Source organism: Enoplosus armatus, chromosome 8 (genome assembly GCF_043641665.1).
Source record: "Enoplosus armatus isolate fEnoArm2 chromosome 8, fEnoArm2.hap1, whole genome shotgun sequence".
Classification (NCBI taxonomy): Eukaryota; Metazoa; Chordata; class Actinopteri; order Centrarchiformes; family Enoplosidae; genus Enoplosus; species Enoplosus armatus.
The window spans coordinates 21,844,970-21,863,598 of NC_092187.1; the positions used below are offsets into that span (position 1 = coordinate 21,844,970).

Consider the following 18,629-nt stretch of genomic DNA (forward strand, 5'->3'; position numbering starts at 1 on the left):
GCAGATGAATCTCCCTCTGCAGAGAAAACAACCTACAGAACCACAAAGCCTTCAGAGTTTTATAGCTTCCTGAATTGTCGCTAAAGCTACCAAACCTGAAAATTAAGTAACATCTTGAGGCAGTTCTGGGTTGACCCTCCTGAGGATATGGATAATGACACAAGCACGCACGCACACACACACACACACACACACACACACACACACACACAAACACACACATACGCACACCTGACTCCATACTGGGGCTTAAAGTAGAGTGACCTGTGAGAAATGGAAAGAGCTGAGACATACATAACCAACACATTTACAAGCATACACACTCATTCTCAATTGATAGAGATATCTACCTGACTGGCAGATAGTTTTACACATAAAACAATATCTTCAACAACCACACATAAAAAATACACCCTTTTCAGCTCTTTAAAACTGCTTTTTTTTTGAGATCTACTCAATCAAATAAGGCCGTGGAGGCAACAAATCATGCCATATTCTTATAAAATCAACCTCAAATGCCATGCATATCAACAAATGTGACACTACTGTATACTGTTTTAGATAGTTTTCTTAATCTAAGTAACCAAATTCCTAAAAAAAAAACAAAAAAAACACACACCTACATGTGACAGACAGGAAACCATACGACTATGTGCTGTATCTTTATGTCTGACATTAGCACCAAGGTTTCTTTCTTTTTCATAAAAAAAAAAGAACAAATAACAGACATAGAAGACACAACAGCGCTGTGAATGACTGGCGAAGCGAAAAATTCAGCCGCGTTGAAGCGGCACTACGTGTAACATTTGCGGTTATTAATTTGCATTTGACGACCTGAGTTGTGTACTGAAGCTGCATGTGACCGTGACCGTGTGCGCTCCTCTCCCAACAAAGACTGTAAGCATGCTCGCGTGCGCCAAAAAAAAAAAGAAAGAAAGAAAAAAAAGTTCCTCTACAGAAGTAAAGAGAGAAGACCGAAACATCTTCAAGTATTAATACAGTCAGGCCTATAAAAGGCCCTGGACACACAGTATTAGAACCCAGAATAAACTCTAGGAAAGTTGAAGAGCAGTTATGGTTAGTTTGCATGTTTTCCCCCACAAATATAATATATATATATTCATATGTATATAAATAAAAATTCAGTGCTGTAAAAACATCTCCAACTCCATAGGATCTGACCCATCGTAGAAGGCCTAATATGTTTTACTCTTACTCTTCTCATGGCTAAAACTACTGCTGGAAGTATGTAAACTGTACTGGTTCTCCTGTGTTAATAGTCCTTCATTGAGAATACAACACTGAGGAAGAGAAGACTTGTTAATATCGTTTCATTTTTTCTCTCTTTTTTGGTTTTACTGCACACAGAGAAACATATCCTGTTGTGTCATCTTGCTTTTTTTTTTTTTGGTAGCAGCAAAGCACCAAGTTTGTGTCAGCCTCTTTGTGTGTAAGTCTCTGTGTGTGTGTGTGTGTGTGTGTGTGTGTGTGTGTGTGTGTGTGACATCACTCCATAGTCTCTGTGTGTGTGTGTGTGTGTGTGTGTGTATACGTGTGTGTTTGTGTATGTGTGTTCGTGCGTGCGCTGTGATCTATGAAGAGCACGGCTGCACGTTGATGCCGTGGGCTGCATGGGCTTGCAGGTCGATGGCCTGGGCTGGCTGCTGTCCCGGCCGGGCGTTCATCAGTGTCAGGTTCCTCACGCAGCCCGTCATTCCCGACAAAAACTTCCCTCCTGTCATAGCAGCCATGTCCGGGGCTCCGCCTGTCACATAGTGAGCAACCAGTGATTAACTTCCTCTTTGGACATTTGGACCCACAGAACAGTTTTGAGGAAATTTTGATCTCTGATACAGCTTTAAGTAAATGGTCCAGATAACTTCTTCTATTTTGGAAGAAGTGACAAAATGTAGTAAAAGGTAAAAAATGTGTAACATCAGTGGAGCAATGTGCGGATAGCTGGCTTAACTGAAAACACTGGAAGCTAAACTCACTAAAGCATTTGAAGATGATAAAGTGGTATCTGTGAACTTCCAAGTGACGTTAGCTTTGCTAGCGTTAGCTTGCCGGCTAAAATGCTTAGTTACTGTTACAGTGGTTATACAGCAGTAGTTTCATGAAGAAAGCTAGCCAGGTAGCTAGCTGAAAAGGCTGGTGCTTAGTGTGTTTAGCTAGACACACAGTCCTCTGCCCCACTGTTGATATGCACACACACACACACACACACACACACACACACACACAAACCCTGGTCACACCTACTTTACTTTTAAAGTAAAAGTATTAAGTTTTATACTTTTTCACACTCCATTTTAATTATTTAACCAATACTATAATTTATTGATGATTACATTATATTTGTTGACTCACCCAGGTATATACTGCCTTTGGTGTTGACCATGAGGCTTCTGCCTTTAGACTGTCCATGTTGCGCGGCTCCTCCATCAATCTGGATGTATCCATCTTTTCCAGTTCTGCAAAAAAAGAGACGAACACGACTCAATATAGACAAATCTGAAAATTGTAGATGCAGTCGATATATTGATAATAGCTGATATAGTTGGTACACTATATCAATTAAATCAATACAGCTACAAACAACCATTAGTGGGATCCAAAGTTACTGAGCTAATTATAGCACAAGAGAACACAAATATATATATACATAAAAAAAGAACAATAGCATTGCAGATGCGGATTTAAAAGATTTCAAATGTTTGGATGTGTTTTTCAGCCATTGGTTGTCATTCATTTCACTGTTGTATGGTAAATCAGTTTAAAAACGCTTGCTTGAGTTTGCTTTTGTTGCTGTAAATGTACATTTGTATTGATGTGTAAGCACACATTAATTTGAAAAGAAGTAACCAAGAAGGCATTTGAGATGGCACCAGAAATCCTGCACAATGTTGGCCACCTTTAGTCAGGAATCTTACCTGATGTTTTACCAACCAAAACAATTACTGTAAATGAGTCAGTGGTTTCTGGTTCCTTCTCAGTTTACAGAGGTTCAGTCTTACACATCTGTAATTAAGACTTCATGTTGTGCAAGAACTCTGTTGAAACCTACTGAAATCTCTAAAAGTTACTTTGTACATGTATATATATATATATATATATATATATAATAAGTAGTCATACCTGACTGCTGTGATCTTATGCCATCTCCCATCATTGATGGACTTCCGGGACAAGATCTCTGCTTCTCCACTGCCCAACTGGTAGCTGGATATGATACCAATCATCAGCATCACTACAGCATTAATATGAGCTGCAAAGAATAACACTCATCCATATGTCAACAGAACTACAGGGTTACAGGGCTGAGTCACCTGAAAACAAGGTGTCCATTCTGTAGGCCGAGGCTGATGAAGTCCTTTCCTTTGCCGTGTTCTCCGAGTTCCTGGAAATAAATGTGTATAGTCAACAGAGGAAGAAGATGTTGCGTGACTGAATGCTGTGAACCACTGACCAACCGCCCTTTTGCTTTCACTAATTTTTCTCACAAAGTATTAAAATAGCAAACATGAGCCAATGGCAGACAAATCGCTCCCGACAGTATTTGTATGTGACATAAAACATTTAATGCAAAATAACAGAGACAAGAAAAGCCATCAAACACAGATACTTGTCATTTCAAATCACGTGGTTCTCCAGACGTATCTTATAATTGCTCCACTATACATAATTGTATGGAAACCACATGTTATGAAACATGTCAAATAAAAAAGGAGTGTCTTGTGTTTGAGTGGATACCTTTTTACTAGCATGCACCTTTCGCAAATTGCGTGCGCCATTGGTCTCCTGAGGAAAATGGAGGGTGAATTAGAGAAGCAACATGCATTTATTTAGTGGTGTCAGATCGAGCTGGGCTCGCAGCCAACATGCCCAACAAATATGAATTAGACAGTGTGATGAAGGCAGCCAGTGAATCCTCAAAATGAGAGAAAATGCAGCATTGTGTCAGTGATGTATTACTGTTGAGTCCAAAACTCACAGAACGTCATGAGAACATTGAGTGTCACTGAGGTAATGGGGATGATTAAGAGTGCTTAGTGCTGCAGCCAAGTTAGGGTGAGGATGAAAAGGTGAAAGAGAAGGATGTGAGTATCAAGTTTAAGATTTTTATTAAACCATGGTTCAGTCCTTTGGATAAGTCTCAAGGCAGGACCAGGACTTACCACTCCCTGCCACAAGATCAGGCCCTCAGAGGAGCCAGTGTTGATCTCTAGTTCGATGGTCTCTGGTGAGTCATGGGCACTTAAAGAAAAAAATAATCATTTTACCCTCGATGCATCGTTACATCTATTACATCCTAATAATACAGCATATGTGTGAGTAAAGCAAAGAAAAGCAAACTACAGTTACCTTCTTGGGAAAATGGATTTAGGAAGGGCAACGTATCCATCATTGTGGAAATGAGCTGCATACTGATAGGGTGAATCTACAAAAAATACAAATAAATACAAATCAAAACGACATTCGAATAACAGTAAGGCCGCTGTGAGCTTTCGTCCTCACTGTTATGGTGCCCTCCAGTGGTGAAACCCTGGTAAGACCGTCTTGGTTAGATACAGCAGTTACACACACAGAAGTGATCTTTCACTGAAATCACGTCGCAAAGTATTTTATTTGTTGGTGGCGTTTAAAGCTTAATTAGAAATTAGAAATAACACATTCTTCCTCTCACCAATGAAAAGTTTAATTCATAAACAATAAAACGCACCGTGCTCAGTTAAATACACTCAGGGATTTTGTTTCTACAGCCTGACTTGGTCTATTATGACTAGTAGCTTGTGGTATCTAATGTTAGCTACTGTTAGCAAACTTTAGATAGATATTGCTGTGCAGCTGATATTACTGAATTAGTTTGCTGACTTTATTAATCTTTGCTTGTGCTATGTTTTAGCATGTCAGATTAATTCAATAAACATGGTGTGTTTACTTATTGTTTTATTTTTGTGACATGCTAAAGTATAGCTAGCAGTAGCACAAGTAAAGAAAGATTATAGTCAGCAAACTAGCATTAGCCACCACAAGCTACATATCAGACCAAGCAAGTCGCGTGTATAGAAACGAGAGAGCGGATGTGTTTTATTGCTCAGGAATTGAATTTGTAAGTTCATTTGTAAGGGGAAGATAATGTTATTTCTTCTCTCAAAAGCTACATAATCTCACTTTAAACATATATATGAAATAATTGCATTATATACCCAAAATCCGTTTGCAATTTCAAAAACAAAAACCAGGCTCCATGATGCAAACTCATTTGACAGTCCTCACCGACACATGAGCAAGTTACTTGCCATTCCTCACACGCTGCACAGTCTCCGACCTTTCAAACTGAATTCACCAGGGGTCCATGCACAGACACCACATTAAGTACAGAACATGGTTGAAGTACATCTCAGCTCACCCAAACACCACCACACTGTGCTTTCAACAGACAGTTGAAGTTGTTAGTAACAGCGTAAATGTGTGGAGGAGAATTAATGTTCTGGCTCAGACAGTTTCAGAGAGAAAAACAAGTATTTTTGTGTATTTTCTTGTTTTATAGACAGGCATTCTTGAAGTAGACGGAAACAAGATTTTATGTTGTGAGTAGCCATCTTACAGGCATTGACATGATGATAGGGAAAAACAAAAATAAGGGGAATTCCACATTTCATGTCGGTCCAAAAACAGGCAGCACAAATCAGTTGATCTCCCAACCACAGTCTACCATCCTGTTACCTTTTAGCATGGATGCAGAATTCCCCTCTCCCAACTTTCCAATGGGGATAAGAGCCTCAGTTGCCAGTTGAGTACAGACGCATGTTTGGTTTGTGTTTATGCGCGAACATGTGTTAGGCAATAGGCAGTTCGGGTTGAGCTTGGAAGGGACGTGGGGCCCCTCGAGCTCAGACGGGCCCCTGTTAGTCACGGTCGTGTCAGGCAGACTGAATATTGAGATACTGTACCATTTGCCTCGTTAGCTTCCAAATTCCACAGGGCCTCTGGGAAGCTGGGGACCTGGCCTGGGTGTGCAGGATATAGCCATGAGAGTGCAGGGGTGAGACATACGTAATCACTTATGTTAACCCTCAGCTGTCTGATGTTAGTAGGGCTTCATACTGTGGAGAATGTGAGTCTTATGGGCTCATTTCTGGATGTATGTCTACGAACATCTTTGTCCATAGGATGCAGGTGTATGCAATAAGTAACGTGCTGTAGGGGAACAAATGCTTTGGAGATTTGGAGAATTGTTTGGAGAGCTGATTTTAGACAACTTGGCGGCAACTGAAATTGTATAATTATACATGAACAATACAATTCAACACTTTTTTCCCACACGTTCTGCTATTTCTGGCTTTGATTTTGATATAATATTTGGTTTACACGGTTATGTAGCTTGTCGATACTTACTTTCTTCACAGTTCAGGCCTGTGTGGCCGGGTGTACACAGACACTGGCCGTCGACACAGCTGCCGCCATTCTGGCATTGAAGGTCGCTCAGGCACACGTCTTTCACCACCTCACAACGCTCACCTGCAGGGTCACATGCCAGTTATGGGTCAGGGGTGAAAGGTCGATGGTCGAGCTCACACGATAGGGCAGGGTGTGTTCAAAGGGTTTGTAGCTAAAACATGGAAAATGTTCATTGTTGTTTTTTGGGATTTTATCAATTTTAACTGAAAAATTTTTGAAGGAGAAGATCTGCTTAAATAGATTTTTAACCAGATTTTATGTCCTGATGCACAAGTTGTATTTCCTAAAAGTTGATGATAGTTAAAGAGGTCGCCTGAAAATCTTATACATGTGTTGTAGAAGGTGAAGGGAAAAACATAAATTCAAATAATGAGTCATGTAGAAAGATTATAGTTGCAGATCTGATGCATGCTATGTCGTTTTCAGTGTTTAGAGGAATTTAAACTCGAGCACCGACCTTCAAATCCATCCTTACAGAGGCACTGGTACTCATATTCAACACTAGACATGCAGTGACCACCATTCAGGCAGGGCCGGCGGTCGCAGGGGCTGTTGTCCACACACTTGCGGATAGATCTGCTCTCTGTGAAGCTGTAGGACAGATCCAGCTTCTTGTTGTTGATGGAAACCTAAGCAGGCAGTGCAGACAAGTTCAAGCTACTGCATTACAGAAAAAATATTTGTTAACTTTTGTTTTATTTCCTTTTTTATTAATGAGAGACCTCACCTCTCCTATACATCCCTCAAACATTTCGCTGACATTGGCGGGCTTAGGCAGGATGTCCATGTTGGGGACTCCTCCCAGGTACATGGGGGTGTGGATATTGAGGCCCTGGGCTTTTCCTGGAGACGTCTTCCTCTCCACTGGGCCTTGGTCGACCCTCAGGTGGCCGGCCCTCTTGTTTCTCTCGGCAACAACTCTGTGCCACTGGCCCAGAGAGACTGGCTCTGGACTGAGAAGGATTGCCTGGCCTGAAAATGAGATTTCAGAGATTTTACTCCCTCTAAAAATAAACAGCGGCGTAGTGGTAAGTAGTACCAAACGTACCTTAAATCTTATTATCCATCTACTCCATCTTACTATCCATCGTTTTTAACATATCTTTTAGCCACACAAGCCATCAGCTACTCTAACCACAGTACAAATCTTTATAATGTTAAATCTTAAAAAAGCGCACATCACTGCACAGAGTGCATATATAGAAAGCATTCTTCAAGAGCCTAGACACATTTTTGCACAGTTATAGTATACTTTACCTGTGCCCAGTTCATATCTGAACTCTACATGTCCCTCCACCATGGAGATGGCCACAAAGTCCTCCACCTTCATTTTCTTCCCTCCACAGAAGAACATCAGGCCATCTCTTTCCAGGGGCTTGAACTCCAGCTCAACGCGCAGGTCATCATGGATGTTGGTGAGGGGAGGATAGGCAATGTATGATTCCTCACCATCAAACAGTGGAGTGGTCACCAGTTCCCCTAGTGAAAGGAGGAAATGCATTAAAATTTAGAATATTTTATATATATATATCTTCCTAAAAATACTTGGAATATCTTAATGGGAGATGAGAGTAACTTCCTGTCTTACCATCCATGCATTTGTTTCCAAACTTGCCAAGATGGCAGCGGCAGTCGTAGCCCAGGCCATTTGGACGATTGATGCAAGTGGCGTCTTGTCCGCAGGCCTCTGTGGGAGTTCAGGACAGAGAAAGACACATAAAACACTTTACTTGTATAATATTGCACTCTTAATGGTGCATGCTGATAGAGTTGATAGCAACATCCTGGCGGAGAGGTCAGGTGGAGTCTGTACCTGAGTGACAGTGCAGGGATGAGTGGTGCTGGCAGTTGCTGCCTGTGAATCCTCTGGGGCAGCTGCACTTATACAAGCTGGCGTCTGAGTCCTCACACCTCCCTCCATTCTGAATAATGACATGGAAGAAATGAACTGGTTATTACGGCATTAAATGCAGGACAGATACTACAAATGCATGAAGTGGATGGATGTCACTGACCTGGCATGGGTGGTCCTTGCAGGTGGGACAGTTTGTGACTCCAGTGGAGCTGCGGTCAAGGTCTTTGAAGATGACTTCCTCACCTTGGATGACCAGCTGACGGATACAGCCTGCATAGCAATATCAAATAAGAGCAAATCTACACACCCAGAAGACTTTTTCTCCATTCCATATTTTCTGTCATGGTGTAAACAGAGTGATGCCTTACCAACAAAACCAGTCTTAATGCCGGCAGTTTTGGAGAGGACTGTGTAGTTGGGGTAACCACCAACATGCAGCTCCTCATTCAGATCTAGGCCCTGGAACTTGCCCTGAGGAGAGGGGAATGTGCATTTGTGGAACATATTAACTGACATAAATAAATCGAATGCACATATGTGACAGCAGGAGTTCACATTCACATTGACAGAAGTACCTGTGAGCTGCCGTTGATGGGCTCCCCTCCGTCTACACTGATGTAGCCCAAGGTGTGGTTGCGATACAGCTCAACTGTGTGAAACTCTCCCAGTTTGACAGGGTTGGGGTCGCGTATGGTGGCCATGCCGGAGCCCACGTCAAACCTGAGACAACGTGACAGGTGATTATCAACGAGACCGTCGTGCTGGTGTTTCAGTCAATTAGGAGAACTTTTAAGACCAATATAAACTGACCTGAACTCTAAGCGTCCGCCCACGAGTCCCAGAGAGATAAAGTCTGCTCCTGTGGTCCTTCTCTGGCCATTATAGAGGATCATACCTACACCACAAAAACAGGGTGAGTGAGTACTAATAAAAACGTAAACCTAAATGCATACCCTACAATAATATCCATCTTAATAAGTCAATAAATCTAGTGGCTTGATTTCAAAGTGGAATCTTCCAATATTTCAATCAAGCTGATGAAGTCAATGGTGGAACAATTTCCACTCTTCAGCTCTGTCTCAAGATAATGCCAGTAACATTTCTGAAATAATCGTCTGATCCCACTGGTAGAATGTTTGACTCAAGAAAATCAAGATTTTAGACTAAACTCGAGAAGCGACTTGTTAGGATGGACATTGTTTGCAATGGAGTCATTCATACACACTTTCAACCCTTTGAAAGCTGGATGGTAAAGCAGCATGCCATGGTGAGGCAAGTTTAAAGCCAACCAAAGCCAAGTTATAACTTGACATCCTATCTGGGTATGACTTGGCTGCCAAGTGCAACCAGTCACACCATACTGCCAGTCCTCCTTTCTCTGTCTCCACATGCTGGGAACACATGCTTTATATGAGCCACGGAGGCTCACGGGGAAGTGGGAACATGCCCTCTTACACGTCTATCTATGTCATCTAGCTGTGAAAAGGAGTGATCAAGAGAGTAGATTGCATAAATGTGCAACACAAAGTTGATTGTTTAAGTGTAAAGTTTAAGTTTAAAGTTTACACATACTATGCTGTAGCAGAAGGAGTCAAGGGTGCCAGTCAATATATATATAATAATATTCCTTTGAACATTTCACTGTAATGTCCCCACACATCCAGCACCAAATGTGGGTAAGTTAAAAGAAATCATGTAAGTCCTTGTGAGGGCAATTTGAATTACTGAAGCTCTCACTATTTTCAGATCTGCAGTGATATTAAAATAAAAAAACACCAATAGAAACATGAGTAGCATTGCATTTATACGGCTCAAGCATACAGTAACACAGCTGACTGTAATGCTCCTAAAAATGGTTTTGTGATCATGACTGAAAAGTCTGTATGAAAACATAGGCCATGCACCATCTTGCATCTCTTTCACAGCCCCAAAATCAGCCTTGAGCTGGATGCATTTGCATTATATGAAAGTCTGATGGAGCCAAAAAGCAGTACTGCCAACATCAGTCTTACGTTCCTGTGGTTCTCGAGCACTGAGACTCACCAGCGTACAATATGAGACCTTCCCACCACGTGGGTGAAAGGAAGAGGTCAGGGAGAGAGGGAAGGGACAGAAGACGCAGTAAAATTATACATGAGGAAATATGACAAACACAGTACACAAAAAATGTTACCACGCTGCAAGATTCAACAAGAGAAAAGTGTAAAATTGTTGTTCTTCCTTACCATCAACATTATCAGGTCTAAAGTTGATCTTAATGCTGAAAGCCTTGTAGGCATTTTTGATGGTGGGCAGAGTGAGGTAGGACAAGGGTTCCTGGGCAAAGTATGGCATCACTCTCTCTGAAAAAGCACATAATGTCCTAGTTAGATACAGATAACTGTGCAGTTCATACTCAAAGCTTTTCTTTCATTTGTTAACATTCCCTCCTACAGTACTCTCCAGTCCGCAGACTAACCGTGAACTTCAAGTGTAGTAAAGGCTTCCACTTTTCCCTGTTTGTTAGAGGCGGTGCAGACGTACGTCCCAGAATCCTCATGGGTGACCCTAGGAACTGTCAACACGTTGACGTCCTGGAAGCACTTAGGAGGAAGCTCTCCTTCCACCTAGATACAGAAACAGACACAGTAACAAAATGAGTATTATAAATAATATCAGCATCAACAAAAAGGTTGACTCTCTTAAAGTTGGCAAGCATTTAGACGAAGACATCTAAGACAAGTTTCTTGAATTACAGAAATATCTTGGTTACCTTGGACCACTTGATCTCAGGTACAGGGTATCCTGAAGCCACACACGGTAAGACCGCATCAGACCCAACTGTCACCTCCTTAGTTTCAGGCAGCGCAGCGATTTGAGGAAGGGCTGTGCAAACAGGCAAAGGATTTGAATGAGGGTGGGAAATATAGATAACGCATCAGTGTGCGTGTGATGTGTTTTTTTTTTTCTTCTCTTGTACACTCACACTGGACGTTAAGGACCACCTGGGACTGTACTGAGCCTACGTCGTTGGTGGCCGTACAGCGGTACTGCCCGGCATCGGCCTCCGTCACCTGATCGATCCTCAGCATGCCGCCCTTCACCATGATATGAGCGGGCAGAGACCCACCCACTTTACTCCACTTAACCGTGGGCTCTGGATCCCCAACAGCCTGGCACTCAAACTCCACAGAGTTCCCTATCATGACGGTCTGCACTGAGGTACGCACGTTGATCATCACCTTCGGCAGGGCTGTGGAAAAGAAAAGAAAAGCAACACGTCATATTTGGTTTTGAAGCAGGTTATAGACTCATATATTTGCAGTGAATGTAACAGACCTTGGATGGTCAACCTGGCGGTGTCCTGGGCCTGACCATACACACTGCTGGCTCTGCAGATGTAAACACCTTCGTTGCTCTGCTCAAGGTTCTCAATCCTACAGAGAAACATTAAATTAAACACATGAAAACAAGCCACGGTGAGGTTTTTACTTCACATAGTACACAATACTAAAGATACGTCCGGTGATATATTATATTTTTCTTTTGTCAACAGTGTCAACACCACTGCATTGGATTACCTTTTTTAAGATGAACATGAGCACTGTAGTTCCCATACTGTACGCTGCCCTGCGGCTTTAAATACTTACTAGGGAACTAACACTGAGCGTTACTGAGAGACTCACACATTTTTGGTTTTGGTTTTTTTCATGGGAATAGTTGAAAATAATAAAAATATGGAAGCTCGCCAGCCTTATCTTTTAAGTATATACTATGAATAAAGTGTGCTAAATATGTTTTGGAATAGGCTCAGCTGTAAATACAAGCTGTCAGTGGGTAAAACATGCTGTACTGTTGTCTGTTTCTGAGTCACCTGAGCACCCCATCCTTGATGTGGTGGTTCGGTGGCAGAGCTCCTCCTTCCTTCAGCCACTCAATTTTGGTTTCTATGCCACCTGCTGTGGAACAGGTGAACTCCACAGCACTGCCCTGGGCTTTTACTTCCACCTGGGGTGACACTCGCACTGCCAAGGGGGCTACAGGGGGGGAAGGATAGAGACATGATTTAGGTCTTGCTGTCCATTTTAATCTTTAGATGTTCCTAACTAGCTACACCTTATTCATAACATGTCAAACCATGTCAAATCATTATATCTTCAGCAAACTTACATCTAACTGCGACTTTAGCGACCACTTCGCTGTTGCCCACTTTGTTGCTGGCCACGCACTTGTAGCTCCCGGCATCCTCGGCGGTGGCCAGGTTGATCTGGAGATCCCCTCCGCTAACCTCGGCCCTCGGGGGCAGGTTTCCATCCAGCCTGGTCCAAGAGTACGTCAGAGGAGGAGTACCATGGGCCAGGCACTGCAACCTGATCACCTCCCCGACCCGCACGGCCACATCATCAGGCACAGAAGTGGCATAAGGAAGGGCTAGAGAAAAAAAGTGAACTAGGTTTATTTGTTTTCTCAAGATATACATTGAAAAATAAGACAGATAACAGAGAAATTTCTACTCACTGTGAGCTGTAAAACAAAAGTAATACATTCAACACTCACTCTCTACATCTAGCATGATGGTGACTTCAGTGGTGCCCATGTTGTTGGTGGCACTGCAGATGTATTCTCCAGAGTCTTGGCGGCCCACGTTGGGCAGCACCAGGCTGTTGTTCACCACCTTGTGTCTCCAAGGCAGAGGAGACCGCAGCTTGGACCAGGTGATCGTCGGGGACGGGAAACCTAGAAAGGCAAATTGGCAAACAGGAATGAAAATATTGTATTCTTGGCATTCTCGTACAATAAATACAGGTGTTGTTAGATTGTCTTTGGCACAGTGGTGCGACATACAAAGTGCCACACAAAGGCAAGATATAAAAAAATGCTTCAAGTGAATTCCAGCTGTATAAATGAGATCTTCATTACCGTGGGCCTCACAGCGCAGCGTCGCAGTCTGTCCCTCCACCACAATCATCAGTGGCTCAGGAACAGAGGCCCTGGGCACTGTGGGCACTTGAGAGCCTCCCTCAACCATGACCTCCACCCTGGTCTCAGTGGAGCCCTCGTTGTTCCGAGCTGTGCATACATACGTCCCGCTGTCTTCTGGACGTGCCACTAGTATCTGTGCAAGGGGAAAATTTGTCTCAACATATAAATAGACACAATTTCAAAACAGAACAGAACGATTGACGTCGAAGCTGAGTCTCTGAATAGCAACACAGAAGTGTATCAGCACCTGCATGACTGCATTGGACTCCATGGGCACAGGGCTGCTCAGCATGGTCTTGCGGTTGCTGTCCAGCCTGTGCCATGAGACTGAAGGGCGGGGCTCTCCTGATGCCTGGCATTCCAGGTTAATGGGTTCACCCACCCTGATCCGCACAGGTCCACCAGGGGTGACCGTGGCCACAGGAGACTCTGAGGGCACAAATACAAAATACTGGTATGGATCTGTATTTGATCAGCCACTAGAGGGAACCCTTCCCTTAGAGGTTTGCGGGTGTGTGATGACTGAAATATCCTTCTGTAGTAAAATGAATGTGTGAATGTGTCCATGTGTGCTCACCTTTGACAATCAAAGACACAATGGTGTGGGTGATACCGAACGGGTTGCTCGCCACACAGCGGTAGGCGCCGTGGTTCGTAGGGCGGGCATTGGTAATGGTGATAACAGAACCATCAGCGCCAGCTTTAACATTATCTGCAGAACAGAGAAGCAAATGAAACATTAGATCATTAGAACATTAAAGGGGCAGTCCACTGGTTTGATACACAAAATTCAGTTCACTCATCATGGTTAGCACTACTCAGCCTGTGTAAACAGTAGCATGATGTCTTCTGTGGCTGTGGAGGGACCTTTCTGAAGACTCAAAAATTAACTCTGATGATGAAGTGTTTCAGCTTGGCCTTGAGACTCAAAATGTTTTAACAGAGAGTCTGCATGACAAACTGGAGGTGTGGGGTCTGAAAGAAGTAGGCATTTAGGAGACAATAAGGGTCTAATGAAAGGTATTATTTAGTTGCATTATGGGAAATGTATGATACAGTGTTTTTGTCTCTCTTCAGTCCCCTAATTTTATGGAAGAGCAAAACTAAATTGCTGGAGAAGATATGTTGAGAGGTTCTCAATCTTGGGTCAAAGATTGGATCAAGATTTTGAAAATGAGATGTATAAAGTCTAAGAAAAACTAAGCTGAAGAAATCTTAGGAAATCTAGGAAAGACTACAATGTATTTTCACTCTTTCACAAACCTCTAAAGGTTAAACGACATGCAAAAAAAAGTCTGGAGAAAATGGATTTGAGAAAAACAGAGTTCTAAATTAGTCATTAAATGAAGTAACAGAGGAGTAATTCATGCGTGGATAGTGGCTGTAATTGCTTGTAAATAATGACATCATAAAATCAGAACTCATTAAGCAGGTTTATTCCCCAGCGTGTGTGTGGTTATTACCTGGCAGCGGCTGGTTGCTGGCCAGTTTCCACTCCAATCTGACAGGCTGTGCTCCGCTGTACACCCGGCACCTGAAGCTGGCCGACTCCCCCACACGCACTGCAGCACTGTGGGGCTCAATGGCGATGATTGGACTCTGAAGACCTGCAGCAGAAACCAGCGGTTTGGGCTCTGGACAGATTCTATTTGAGCATTACTGTTCACGATCTCACCTCATTTAGCGGGCAAATTATTCACAAAAAAAGTCACAAATGACTATTCAATGTGGCTATGGGCTTTATTGGCAACAGTTAAAGAAGTTAAACATCGCTGAAGTCCAGGAGGGAGTGAATGAGGATGAGATCATGGGACAGTAACGAGGAAAATCATTCAATCTGAGGTCACACTGAGCTCCACTGGAAAGTAAAACTGGAAAGTTCATTCATGAAGTGAGACAGTGTTAGTCTGAGAACAACACCCTGCCATGTAATGCCCTGCCCTTAATGTGTTTTTCCCAGCCTCCGACTGATGCTGCCATCAACTGTAATTTCCTTGGTGAGAAAGTAATGACTGTCCAGTCTAATCAGGCGGACATCAAGCACAGTAGAGTACAGTGGGAACATTTGAAAAAAGGAGCAAACATCAAAATGGGCTCTTTGTTGTTATTCTGTTTCAACGTGAAAAAGACTTTCTTTATCTGTCTGTGAAGCACGACAGTTAATGTACCCCCTGTATAAAGTGTTGTCTAACTTACGTGAAGAAGATGACGTGACAGACACAGAGACAGAGGCCTGGTGGACATGAGATCCTGGGTTTCCGGGGTTGCCCTGCACCCGACAGACATACTCCCCTGAGTCCTCTGGAGTGGCTGACAGGATACGCAGCTGAGTGCCCAGAACCTGCACACAGCGGACGAGGAATGGAGTCACTCCAGCTTACAAGAAAACTCATCATTTTACTTCTGATACATTAATACTACTGCTACTACTGAAAATAGTACGATATAATACTAATATGCACAATATTGCCAATAAACAGCAATATGAATATGGGATTTAATATTAAAAATGTTGGAATGTAAGAATTAGCTTTCCTAAATTGATGTCTAGAAGAACTCGTAGTACACATCGGACTTCAGCAAGAATCTGGATCCTTCTGCTCGCTTGTTCATACGCTCAAAAAGCTTCAAACTGTGATTTTTGAGGGGTTTGGAAAAGTATGTTTCTGCTGCATCATATTCAAAGATCAATTTTTGCATCTCTGTGTGATTACCTGGTGGTTGGAGGAGAGGCGTCCGCTGGCTCTTGTCCAGGTGACTTGGGGAGGAGGATTTCCAGGGGCAAAACAGTTGAGCTCCAGACTCTGGCCCTCCTGGACGTCAGCTATAGACGGCTGGATGCTGACCACTGAGGAGATATGGTCCGCTGCACAAACACAAACAGAAGCACCACATAATGTTCTTCCTCTATAAGACTCACTCTGACATTCAGATTCTCATTCTTTTTTTTTAAATACTTTTTTTGATGTATTATGAAGTTATTCAAATTACATTGACTGACATGATTACTATGAAACTACTGTTGCGTGATTTGGTGTTTGTCAGGTGCTGGGTAAACTTGGGGGAGATTGTACAAAGAGGGAAGGATATTGGTAGAAAAGGTGAAAGGGTAGAGGGGGAGAGTTATGGGTCTTTAGAGGAGTGAAAAAAGCAAGACAGAAGTTCTTTACTTTAATATAACTTTTGTTGTTATAGTGCCGTTACTCATATACGCGTATATATACAAACTTGTATGTGTATGTATGTTCATATGTATGTTCTATCGCTATTTTGTTTCATTTATTTATTTATGTATATTTCTTTATTCTGTGTAACTACGACACATGAAATGTTCCCATGTCAGTATACCCCCCAGAACAGAAATGAACTTAGTCATAAAAAAGATAAAACCAAAGCAGACAGCAAAATCAAAGGTAATGCTGTGACCCTGGAATCAATCACCGACAAACTCCTGAGCTGGGCTGATTCCATTTGACTATCATGACATCTCACCTTTGAGCACTGTGACTTTAATGGGAGCACTGTTTGATCCAATGCTGTTGCTACCAACACACATGTATGTGCCAGAGTCGGACATCTTGATGTTGGGGATGAGCAGAGTGCCGATGTCGGTGCGGTCCATGCGTGCCTGAAGAGGACACATCAACAAGTGACCAGATTAGACACCAGTTACACACATGATATACAGCACTGTGCATTACATTTCAGAAATAGTATTTTGCAAATATGTACACCATAGAAACACACATAACTCATATACTAAAGACAAAGCGCATCACTTACCTGTCTCATGTCCCTTGAAACAACACAAACATGACATTGCTGACAATATGACAGTACTAGCTAATAGCGACACAAAAGCACTACAGCGTAGATCGACAAGACAAGAGCTGTTATTGCTACAGTTCAGTCTTTCTGTAAATGAATTTTGACTCATGACACTTTGTACTTTGTACACGAAACTGAGTACAAAGTAGTGTCAATATTTCTACAATGATTGGTGGGGTTATAATTTGTTAATACATCATGATCAGTGATAATTAAATTTACTACACTATCATCTCTATTCTAAAAAAAGATGAATGATGATTTGATGAAAAAAATTAGGTTAGAGTTAGAATTGACAGTTTGAGACACATTGATTTGAGGTTACTCAATAAGCATTACAAAGCAGTTGTTGACTGTAAAATCTGGGAATAATCACTAGCCAGTGCCCTGGAAGTCCAAATATCCACCGTCAAATATCTCAAGAGCGAATATAGAATAAGAAGCAAAACCCTGCATCGATTTCAGCACTCACGTTTAAGAACTCTCATGACTTTCTGGCTCATGGTGAGCTATCAACAACTTGACTTGTTTGTACACTACTCCACATGGCAGTCAGAGGCCCAGCAAGGCTGAAAATGAGCTTTCATAAAGTTTGGAAACACCTCAGAGGGGAGGGGAATCAGGAGAGGAGGGTCTGGGGGATTACTGTATCCGGGGGGTGTTGGGGCATCCATGGACAAAGCTGCTTAGCTCCGGCCCATTCAACCGTGAGGGAGGCTAAACCGAGCAGTGGCTGAGGCGGGCCCTGGCTCAATGTGTGTCTGAACCCATTGACGAGTTTTCAAAGCAAGCCGTTTGCTAGAGCATACAGAATTTCTGCGTGGTCGCACGGCAGAGCCCAGCTCCCCCTGGGAAAGGCTGACACAACGCAGTGGCTCTCTGAGGCAGAACTAAACAGGCCCCGGAGCCCTCACAGAGCCCAGGAGGGCTGTGCAGAAACCAGACTAACACAATACCCCTATGGGCAGGGGGGCAGCGGGCTGCGCCTGGCACGGAGCAAAATATGTCTGAAATACCTACAGTACCTACTGTATACTTAGTCCTGTTAATACACTCAGTGGAATGATGAGGGTCAACTGGGTGCTGAGAGCCCAAACACGTCAGGGATGGTATGATGTGGACAGTACAAAACAAAAGACTATGGAACACTTGAATTAATAAAACGCAACATAAAAACATGTACAAATACACTAAGAAGTCAACCAGACCCAGCTAGTTGGTTTTAATGTATTTGGCATCAGCTCTAACTGGACTTAGTGAGCAGCTGTGGTAAATTAACGTGATTTACAAGGTGTGAATCAGGGACACGTTTGATCATGCACTTAGTCGACAATGTGTGAAGACGGGGTCAGTAGTGGACAATTGATGTGAACTACAAGACAGGACAGACAGACAGCGGACAGATGGACAGACCTGCAGCTCCTCAATACGTCTCTGTAACACATCGAGACTGTTGCTTTTAAACTGATGGAAACCATGAGAGGGAATGGCCTGAGCAAACGTCAGAACAGGGTGGGAT

The 18,629-nt window shown here is 42.8% G+C and overlaps 1 protein-coding gene across 1 annotated transcript in view; it reads right to left on the minus strand.

The window, feature by feature from the left end:
• Nucleotides 1-1,488: 1,488 nt before the first annotated feature.
• Nucleotides 1,489-18,629, minus strand: part of hspg2 (heparan sulfate proteoglycan 2) — an 86,905-nt gene continuing 69,764 nt past the window's right edge. The window contains 35 exon segments of the mRNA XM_070911042.1: nt 1,489-1,765; nt 2,371-2,474; nt 3,139-3,222; nt 3,330-3,400; nt 3,754-3,801; nt 4,179-4,257; nt 4,366-4,441; nt 5,958-6,014; nt 6,403-6,525; nt 6,923-7,094; nt 7,193-7,437; nt 7,723-7,944; nt 8,054-8,152; nt 8,279-8,387; nt 8,481-8,590; nt 8,689-8,791; nt 8,896-9,040; nt 9,131-9,215; nt 10,364-10,381; nt 10,546-10,662; nt 10,779-10,926; nt 11,073-11,185; nt 11,286-11,552; nt 11,639-11,736; nt 12,174-12,336; nt 12,470-12,730; nt 12,857-13,036; nt 13,220-13,415; nt 13,530-13,711; nt 13,860-13,994; nt 14,746-14,889; nt 15,479-15,623; nt 15,997-16,148; nt 16,775-16,910; nt 18,524-18,601. Of these exon segments, the coding sequence (XP_070767143.1) occupies nt 1,593-1,765; nt 2,371-2,474; nt 3,139-3,222; nt 3,330-3,400; nt 3,754-3,801; nt 4,179-4,257; nt 4,366-4,441; nt 5,958-6,014; nt 6,403-6,525; nt 6,923-7,094; nt 7,193-7,437; nt 7,723-7,944; nt 8,054-8,152; nt 8,279-8,387; nt 8,481-8,590; nt 8,689-8,791; nt 8,896-9,040; nt 9,131-9,215; nt 10,364-10,381; nt 10,546-10,662; nt 10,779-10,926; nt 11,073-11,185; nt 11,286-11,552; nt 11,639-11,736; nt 12,174-12,336; nt 12,470-12,730; nt 12,857-13,036; nt 13,220-13,415; nt 13,530-13,711; nt 13,860-13,994; nt 14,746-14,889; nt 15,479-15,623; nt 15,997-16,148; nt 16,775-16,910; nt 18,524-18,601 (4,638 nt within the window). The 3' untranslated portion in view covers nt 1,489-1,592.